Below are 10,121 nucleotides of genomic sequence, written 5' to 3'. Positions count from 1 at the left end.
TGGAGAAGTTAATTAAGTGCAAATATATCATGATCCTACTCCATTGAATTACAGTTTGCATATTTAGAAATGCGCACGCATAAGGGATCTTGACGAAACAGCTTATGATATTGTGTTCTATGTATTTAATTTGTGGTTTTCATTCTTTTATCATTTGACACTAGACGTCAGTTCCGAAGAGCTCTAAGTTGAGTTGTGATACGTATGAATCCAAATGTCTGATACGAAATTAATCAACTAGCTACAACATACATAAGTGACGATATATTAGCAATTGCATAGGAATCAGGGACTATAATAGGCGTTAAATTTATCTTTTCCTCCTCTAATCACACTTCCAGGTAGTTGCCAAAAAGTTATTTGTATGCAAATTATTAAACTGTTATAAATTGGACTTGGGTCCAAGCTCAGCATGGGCACTACACCACTAGTTCATTTGATAAACAGGAGATAATTTGACTTGAAGCTCCTCTTATCCAATTTCCTGCTTCTCATATGTCTAGCCTGAACTTACATATGTAACCTAAATTTACCTCGGTAAAAATTAGCTCTACAAAATTCAGCCATCAAAAAATGGCAAAATACTCACTGAGCCGAGATCAATGCTCAGCTAGCAACACTAACCTTGAATATATACTATATAAAAGTTCAATTATTTTTACTGATTGCTGAACTATCTTCACCTAAGATTCTGCATAGCACTGCGACTTCTTGTGATAAAAGAAGCACCAATGCCAGAAAACGTACGCCCAAACACACTATAACCAGAGTTCTCATTGCTCCTCTGTTCTGAGGTGAAAACAGCACTGGAAATCTGAGGACTGCTTTCACTTGACACTTTGACTACATCTGATATACCTCCAAGCTCCTAAAGAGAGGAAAACAAAAAGGGTCCAATTTCAGATCTGTGTAGATGGCTAAAAAGTTAGGGCTTAATAGAATCTCATGAGTACCTTCAGGCCTGAGGCAGATATAGCACTATGCAAAGAACGCTGCAAAAGTTTAAACGAGGATTAGTTCTTTTTATCAGCAGAAGATGATAAAGAGCTTCATGTATAGGACACAAACACCTTCAATAATCTTTTTCTTGAAAAAAATTAACACATCCAACAATTTATAGCTAGGATATTCTCCAGCTCCAATAAACTATTTGGAAGACCCTACCTTCTGAAGCATTCTGATCGTTAAGACCAAGGTTGAAGTACTTCTACAAAGTACTTAACACTCTGGGAAGGGCCAGTGTCGGTATAATGTTTTATCAAGTCCAAGCTAAGTTAGACTTTTGCTTGTAAACTGCTTCTATAAAGCTAATGTGAGTAAAAATGGGGCAGAAACTGGTCTTCACTATTAATGGCTGCAAAATTAACCAATTAACAAACCTTCGGAGCTACACTAGAAGCAGATGGAGATGGTCGTTCGACCGACGAACTTGGAGACGAAGACCCAGCCTGCAGAAAAGTTGAAGCAAAATGCAGGTTATTACCAGACAATGCATAGCTGACAAGACTGGCATGCAAAGAAAACTTAAAAGTCTTAAGACAAAAAGCAAAGAAGTCACTCTTTAATGTAAATTTTCCAGGACTCCGAATCAATTAATACAAAGTCAGCACTAGAGTCAGCCTTTCCCCATATGACTGAAGATGCTCGACAAGCCAAAACCAACGTGGTCTTGCAACAGAAATAAGTAGATCATTCAGCTTTTCCAACCCACCAAGAGCAGGATAAATTAAAAAGACACAAACAAGAGATGGAAGAACGAATCAGGTCTGCAGCACGATAAGCCCTTTATTTAATTTATTGATGACGGAAGATAAGCCATTTAAAACTATAAACCAAAGAAACTATTGACTCAGGCAATGTTAAAATATTTTCACAATTTACCCGTGTTGAGGGAGTTACTGATGGTAATTCCAGTGCAGGTATAGATGAGCTAGATGGGGATGCCTACACATTGAAGACAACATAGTTAGGAGAAAAGCATAGGGAAAAGAAGAAATCAAACACCAAGAGGAGTTGTACCTCAATCTGGTCCTTGGCTCTACCAATTTCATAGCTCCTCACAAAAGTAACCAACTTTTCCACGCCATAGTTTGTTTCATTCTACACAGATCATAATACTACCATGACTATTACGCGGACAAACTTTTAAGCTAAGCCAAAATATGAAATTAGCAAGCCAATTCAAATACCTGTCTCCCTTCAATCCTACTAATTTTTGTCCCCTGTTCATACAAGAAAAGGCAGTTTTCAATTCCACAAGACAAATCAAATCTAGCTAACAAGGCAAAATAACAAGAAAAAAAGTTCATATGGAAATGCGGATGCGTAGAAAATATCTCACCAGTGATCTGACAACTTGGTGAACAGATTGGACATCCTCACTAAATTTGCTCACTTCTCCTCGAATTTCGGAAACCTATACATTTAATAATGCTGCATCAAATATCAGAAATCTCAAACCTTCAAATTAACAAAATGTACAAGCCATTATTGGCCTCACCTCATCTCTCGTAGCAGCAGTATTATCCACACACTCATCTATTTTAGAATCGACGCGGTCAATTCGTGAAGCTAAATGACGCTTTGTGGCCTGGCAAGATAAAGGAACACAATAAAGTTAATGACACTAAACACAACAACAAAACATGAGAAAAAACAAACATCACAGCAGGCAGGCAAGCAATGGTTAAAATCTTAAACCAAATATCTCCTGTAGACTGAATAACTGCCCTACCTACCAAGGGGTAGAACAGTAAACAGGACCTACTGCATAACAACAGATGCATTGCAGCAAACCTTGGGCATCTCTTATTTTATAGCCACATGCAGAATGACCTGAACCATGCATTTATTTTTCTTTTTCTATTTTTTTGGTGTCTTGGTCATGAGTTACGTTAGTGTCCCTTTTTTTTCTTTTTTTGATAACCGTGGTATCCGGGCCAGCTTACGCACACCGGAATAATTTCCACGGGATACCTGCTTACTCCCACCAGCAACAGGTACCAGGTAGAGATGGCAATGGGGCGGGGCGGTAAAGAACCACAAGTTCAAAACTGAAAAAGTAAATATTTTCAGGTTATAATAATATTAGCAATAGCTGAAACGTTGTAATTTTGCAAAAAGTTAAAACCCGCACCGCACACAAAGAATTTTAAAAAAATTATTTTGACCCGCCCCGCACCCGCATATGTCTAAACCCGCACCGTCCCGCATATGCTAAAACCCGCACCGTCCCATTGCCATCCCAAGTACCAGGTAACTCTGTCCACCAAGATTTGGGCAGATGGGAAGAAATCACCTAGTGTTTTGTTTCCGCTAGGATTAGCACCTGAGACCTCATGGTTCTCAATCCACTTCATTGACAACTAGGCCACACCCTTGGGTGCAACTTATGACTTAGTACAGAGTGCCTTAAAGAAACAAAGCACAGTAAATCACCTGTAGAAAATTCTTTAATGGTGTGGCTCATGTAGTCATGCATGCTTAACATAGCATTCATAACACCTAGAGCTACAGATACATGATTTATATTCAGTGGTACTCGTAACTTCCCTAATGCCATATGTCAATGAGCACGCATACAGTAGGAATCTAGACAATACAAAGGAAATCGGCAGTCATGCCAATAATCACCAATTTGAGAACACAAAAAAAACTCTTTTTACAACACCAATAAAATGAGGATTCATGAACGTCATATTCCTAGCATAAATGAGTATTTTGTTAGTAGGGAGGCAACTGTCCTAGCTTGATGATTAGTTTTCGTCAATAAGAGGCGTAACAACGATACAAACAGAGAGAAGTGCAACCTCAGTCATGAACTTCAAGATGCATGGAAACAGGCCACCATCATAAGCAGTTTGAGTTTTTATTTTAAATACAAAATAAGGTAATAACCCTTGGAAGATATCCAATGACATTGGACATATACCAAGCATACAGAATTCACTTCACAGAATCGTACATGGCGATTACACAATGGATTTACTGTCCAACTCAGTCTGAGTTTCACATGTTTATATGTATTTATAAGAAGAGTAAATCAGGAATCAAGAACTTACAGAAATAGATGTATATACACTCTCGAGCTGTTTGGACACATTAGCACATGCATCAGATAAGCTCTGCCTGGTTGCAAACATTAATTCAGGAAGCTTCCAACCCTACAAGCATGCATTTCAATTCTAAGGTGGAGTTGTTAAAGAAGACGGGAAGAGAATATTCGAGCCTATGGCATCCGAAATAGCAGGCAATAATTTACTATTAGGCTCCCTCTCATTTACCAAAAAATAATTACAAGGTTCATGTTTGACTAAAAGCATATACCTAAGATTGGCTATGACGATTGCCTTTTACCTCAACAATTTGTTTGGAAGCCTCATATTAGGAAATAAACTCTTAACAGTAAGGGAACACTTCGTACTCAATCACCCCATTCCTTGAGATAAGGATGGTGCAGTAAATCATCAAATGGAGGACAGTTACTTGAACCATGAATTAGAAACATAATTTTTGCATCGAATGGGGATAGTTACTTTAAACATGAATTGTATGTCATCAATAATGTTGGGTGCAAATAATTATGTCCCTGGTAAAAAAAGACATTAATTTTGCATCAACATTATTTATGAAATACAATTTTGCAGAAAGAAATAAAGGTGTTACCTTCCACCAAATATAACCATACCCCATGACCACAACAACAATGATTATAGTGTATCTGCTAGAACCTGCATAGAATTTTAAAAACCAAGTTAAATGAGTGAAATAATTCGCAAAATGTCATTGGTCACTGCAATAAATAATGCTGTAAATGAAGCAGGCTGAAAGATCGTTACAGGTTAGGAGATTTTAATTTGCAAGGCATGTACAACACTGACAGTGAGACCACAATTTGTCTCAGTAGATCAAGAAATGACAGTAGAGATGTCCTAAGACACTCCTGGCATAAAAGGCCAGTTGTTTCCACCTGAAGGTGTAAGGTGGAAGGATATTTAATTGCTTCCATATACAACTAACAATCTGTAGTAACAGAAACCTGATCCACTTGATGTCACAATTGTAACAGATCTATTTGAAGCCAAGAGTTGTAGCTCCTGCCGTAAGCTATTAACCTGTAAAGAAAATCATTCCCCGTAAATAAAACTTTGATGAATTCAGCGCAGTAGGTATGCTGATATATGAAATCAATTAAACCACTTTCTGCTTAAAGAGCAAAAATTTGACAGCTTATAGAAAAGGATTGATTATAAAACGCAAGGCACACATAATTACTTGTTATTCTCATCAATGTTTTTTTTCTTTTGGGCTGCACAAGCATCATGTTGAACCATATAGAAAGATGTTACACAGGAGAATGAAATCAACAAAAGGCTGTTTTAGCGAAAATAAGATATATGATCTTCTCTAAGTACCACTGTTAATATTATGAACCACCAATCCTGAACCCCAAAGTTCTGCATATACAAACTTTGAGTAGTTACTATAAGTCAAGCTCCAATATTAATCAAGCTTTAACTAGATTTGGAGAGTTGAGTGTGACTCGTGTCGATAAAGTAGACGAGCTCAGGATGAGCTCAAACTCGAACTTCAGTCCATGCGGATATTTTCAGGCCCATTGGGAAAATATAAAGTTTTATATAACTTAAGCAAATTTTAGAATTGAATATAGTAAATGAAAATCTTTTCAAGGTGTTGCAGAGAAATGGATTTTGACCATCAAAGATATAACATATATAAGAGATATTTAATAGCTTCTATTTATACTTTTAGATACTTCAAGTAAAAAAGGTAAGATGGTCTCATGAATGCAAACGAGCTTAACACAAGCTTAGTCCCTTAAATGCGGGCTCAAACTTGAGCACACGCTCATCCAGTATAAGTAAATATCTAAACCAATGTTGAGCTTACTTGAGCCCAAAGATCCTTTATTCACAAAATAGCTCGAGTTAGCAAAAGCCCTCTTAATACAATACTCCTCCAAGCCACCAGCCCATATAGGTGGAGAAAAGAGAGAAAGATAATGGATGCATGTTGGCATTCGAAATATAAAATAAAATAAAAAAATATCAAATCCAACTAAATGGAGCAATGTCTCAAGTTAATTTTTTAGTATCAAGTTCCTTCACAACAGATAAATGTCAAGGCGAAAGATTTCAAAATCCCATAGTTTATTATCAACTCATTCAACATTTCCTTTTCCCAAGGACAATTTTTCACGTCCAAAATATGTTTTGTATTAGATATGCTAACCCTGATCATCAGGAAATCTTTGTTCAGCTCTTCCCTATTGGGTAAAAGATGGCTCCCATTAGCACCACAAATTATCCACCTCCCTTATTTCTCCTTGAACCCTATACTTTTGTCCTAGAAAAAAGAAAAACTAGACGAGAGCAGATTTTATCTAGGCCAAATAAGCCATATGCCTCAAGCCATTGGGTGTGCTCCTTTTTTATAACTTTAAAACCAAAAACTCTTTTATGCACCCAAGCGTGTTGCCTAGTGGTCAATGAAGAAATGGAGGAGAACCATGAGGTCTTAGGTTCAAACTTCAAAGAAGGCAGGAAAGACAAGGAGATTTCTTCTTATCTGCCCAAACCCTGGTAGGTAAAGTTACACATTACCTATGCTGGTGGGAGGTAGCAGGTACCTGGTGGAATTAGTCGAGGTGCACACAAAATGGCCCCGACACCATCGTCATCCAAAAAAAATAAATTAAAACTCCTACGTAGTAAAATCCCTGCAAAGAAACATCTATTTTTGACACATACAAGTCTATCATTTTAATTTGATACTTGCGCTAGAGAAAAGGGCATGAAGTGCTTCTTTTGTTATAGGAGAGGTAGTGGAATTCAGAGAAATATATAGCTTAAAAATGCTATATTAGCGGCTCTTTGCAAAATAACATTGACCACAATAGTAATACCATTATCTTTGATAGCCATTACACTCCAGCGCAAAATCCAAGAAAAAGACACCAAGACTTGGACAAATAATCGCTTCTCGTCCATAAAGCAATAATTCCTTGGGCTAAGATTAAATTGGAGACAACTTCCCTCATAATAGCCTACATCTGTACCGGCAAAAAACCTTCCACAATGACTAATCTGGCTAGCTACGCTAAAGGTTCCTCGCCGCATTTGTTTGGCAGTTTAAAGAGATACTTCATGAATGCTGATTCATTCCTTTGTCATTACACCATTCATTTGAACTTTTCTGTCCTTCAGTTTGTAACCAAATTTTTCTCTCAGATCTCCTTCAAAGTCTAGTTCCCCGGAATAACCAGCAAAAAGAAAATGCTAAAGCTTTCTGTGCTGATCAAAAGTCATTCTAATCCCTCCTCTCAGGCTCACAATATGAGTCGGACACCTACTAAAGACTTACTACATATGACATACCCCAGTTTCCAAGATCAATCTCCTATAACCCACACCTTGTACCTATTCCATCAAGAAACTTACCAACTGATATCTACTTGTCAAGGATGATTGAAGAAAAACTTTAGCCTTAACAAAAAATTATAATCTTTTAACTCCAGGATCATCATAATGAACAAACTAAAGGAAAATCACAAATTTCAAAGATGAGAAAAACCATAGGCACCAAATATGAACAAGCAAGAGGCAACAATATAACCTGCTGCATCAAGGAATCATTTTTTGGCTTTGGAGTTGAATTGGTTGAATAATCTTGTCGAATTTGCTTCAACGCAATCTGCAGTCAGAGGACAATGTACTTGCATTAGATCTAGTGCATTTCAAATTGACATGGTAGAGAAACTTAAAAAGCAATGCAACTAGAGCTGTTAAAACTCCAAACTGTGAATAGCAGACCTTAAATGCACCGGAGAAAAAATCAGAGACATTAGGCAATCGTCCTTCCTTAGCAAGTACCGACCCAACAATGCCTGCACGACATACGAGATAAATTATTTGATACCAACGATACACTTGTTTTACCTTATTAATTTTATTGTTTTTGACTTATTAATTTTAGGAAGGGTAGCCTTGTAGAAGTTGCAGCCATGTGACCAGGAGGTCACGAGTTCAAGCCTCGAAAATAGCCTCCGGCAGAAATGCAAGGTAAGGCTGTGTACATGAGAACCAATGTGATCCGACTCTTCCCCAGACTCGCGCTTAGTGGGAACTTAGTGCACCGGGCTGCCCTTTTTATTAACTTATTAATTTTAGTTCCTCCAGATGAAAATTATGCAGAATAAGAGAAAATTGCAATTTTTAAAACGCCATTCATAGTTCTTTCTCCCAATGTGTGAAATCCAAAAGTTTTATAGAATCAACTTCATCTCCTCCAGCTACTCTCCTTCTGCCTTATTGTCAAATCATTACTTTTTTCTCCAAAACCTTCAACTCTTCTACTTTGTTAAGGCATGAAAGAGGCCCAAAAGTAATCAAGGGTTATTGCTCCCCAAGTTCCCCTTTGCATTTTCGGCAAAGAGGTTGTTTCCACATCTCAAACACGACAAACCAACTCTATTTCTGCACCAATAAAGGCGGTAGTACTTCAATTGCCAATTGCCATTCATTCACCTAAGGTTTAGCAAACCACTAAAAAATTGCAACTCAAAACTTTTGATAGCAACAAAACGGTTTGGGATAATAAATAACATAATACGCGCTACACATCCTATTTCACCCAGAGCATAAAGTATTAACTAAAAATCCAGCTAAACTCGCTATAACCAAACAAAAAGGAAAAATTGATACGGGAGGAGTAACGGAGAAACAGAGAGTACGAACCAGCACCAACGAGGATAGTGAGCTTGCCGAGAGGGAGAGCCATGGAGATTTTCGGAATCGATCATGAAAAAGAGGAAACCATTGATTTCTATTTGCAATCTGAGAATTGCAGAGTAAGTCACTGAGCTGCGTTGATTAATTAAAATAGGACGACTTGGAGAACAAGGCAGAGTCGTCTGATCGTTCAACCCTACTTTTGTGAGTTTCGGCTCGGAATCTTATTTTAGGGAAAATATAAGTAAATAAAATAGATAAATATGAAAGAAAATCTGCGGAATTTTGGATTTACGCAAAGGACCCTGTGTTTTAGCATAAAAGAAAGAAGAATATGCTTCTGCGTATTGGTCTGCGTACACTCTACCCTCCCCAGACCTGTATTGTTATTGTTATTGTTATTGTATTAGAAAGAGAAAATTACATTAAGAGCCTATTTTAGCCATTGAAAGTAGCCATAAACATTAAGCGGTGAAAAAAACTTTTAGGCTCATTGGTTGCTGGTTAGAGTTAACCAAGTATTAATAATAAAGAGATTAGTTACGTAGGGATTAGTTATGCAGAGTTTTATTATGCATGATTTAATTATGAAGGAATTAGTTATGTAAGAATTAGTAATGCAAAGATTATTAATTTATGGATTGTAATATAGAGATTATTTTTTGTTAAATATTTACTTTTAATTATACTGTCACGACCCGAAATTCCCAACCACGGGACCGTGATAGCGACTAACATTCACTTGCTAGGCAAGCCAACATTAGCTACGAATTTACCAATTTTTAACGCAGTCTATACATAAAACAACTCCATAAATAACTCAGTCTATACTAATCCCAGAAATCTTGAGTCACAAGTACATAAGCGACTAGAATACTAAAATTAATATGTGAAACAAAGTACAACTATTCGAAATAAGGTAAACAATAAGCTAAATAAGGAAGGGGACTTCATAGACTGGAATGTTGTGCAGCCCTACCTCAAGTCTCCTGAACAGATATGATCCGAGTAAGCCTCTGCTAGATACCATTGGGGCCAGCACCATAATTTGCACAAGAAGTGCAGAAGTGTAGTATGAGTACAACTGATCCAATGTACTCCATAAATGTCGAGTCTAACCTCGACGAGGTAGTGAAGAGACTAAGGCAAGACCCCTATAATAAACATGTACAGTTATATATATACATAAAAGAATAACAAATAAAGAGTCAAATGAAATAACGGAGGCAGGTATAGGGGTCAATATACTGAAACAATAAATAAGGAACCATGAAATAAACCTCTGTCCAACACATGCAACGAAACTACCAAATCATAATCCACATCACCAAATATCAAGTAAAACAATAAAATCAAATAAACTCTCACGCA

The 10,121-nt window shown here is 37.1% G+C and overlaps 1 protein-coding gene across 1 annotated transcript; it reads right to left on the bottom strand.

Annotated features, from left to right (window-relative positions):
• Positions 1-342: 342 nt before the first annotated feature.
• Positions 343-8,947, bottom strand: LOC104116458 (uncharacterized). Its single transcript, XM_009627321.4, has 14 exons — positions 8,757-8,947; positions 7,833-7,906; positions 7,636-7,713; positions 5,039-5,114; positions 4,666-4,730; positions 4,062-4,163; positions 2,501-2,590; positions 2,342-2,416; positions 2,190-2,222; positions 2,020-2,100; positions 1,882-1,944; positions 1,380-1,448; positions 954-992; positions 343-868 (listed from the first exon to the last, which is right to left on the bottom strand). The coding sequence occupies exons 1-14, from the start codon at positions 8,797-8,799 to the stop codon at positions 680-682; spliced, it is 1,077 nt and encodes a 358-aa protein (XP_009625616.1). The 5' UTR covers positions 8,800-8,947; the 3' UTR covers positions 343-679.
• Between the last annotated feature and the right edge of the window lie 1,174 nt (positions 8,948-10,121).

This window comes from Nicotiana tomentosiformis, chromosome 12 (genome assembly GCF_000390325.3).
Source record: "Nicotiana tomentosiformis chromosome 12, ASM39032v3, whole genome shotgun sequence".
Classification (NCBI taxonomy): domain Eukaryota; kingdom Viridiplantae; phylum Streptophyta; class Magnoliopsida; order Solanales; family Solanaceae; genus Nicotiana; species Nicotiana tomentosiformis.
This window is presented reverse-complemented; position numbering and strand designations above follow the sequence as displayed.

Coding starts and splice junctions, on each gene's coding strand:
- LOC104116458 (XM_009627321.4), bottom strand. CDS start 8,799: ATGGCTCTCCCTCTCGGCAAGCTCACTATCCTCGTTGGTGCTG. Junction 5,115..7,635: donor ATGATTCCTTGATGCAGCAG/GTTATATTGTTG, acceptor TTTTCTTTACAG/GTTAATAGCTTACGGCAGGA. Junction 2,101..2,189: donor GTAGGATTGAAGGGAGACAG/GTATTTGAATTG, acceptor TGATCTGTGTAG/AATGAAACAAACTATGGCGT.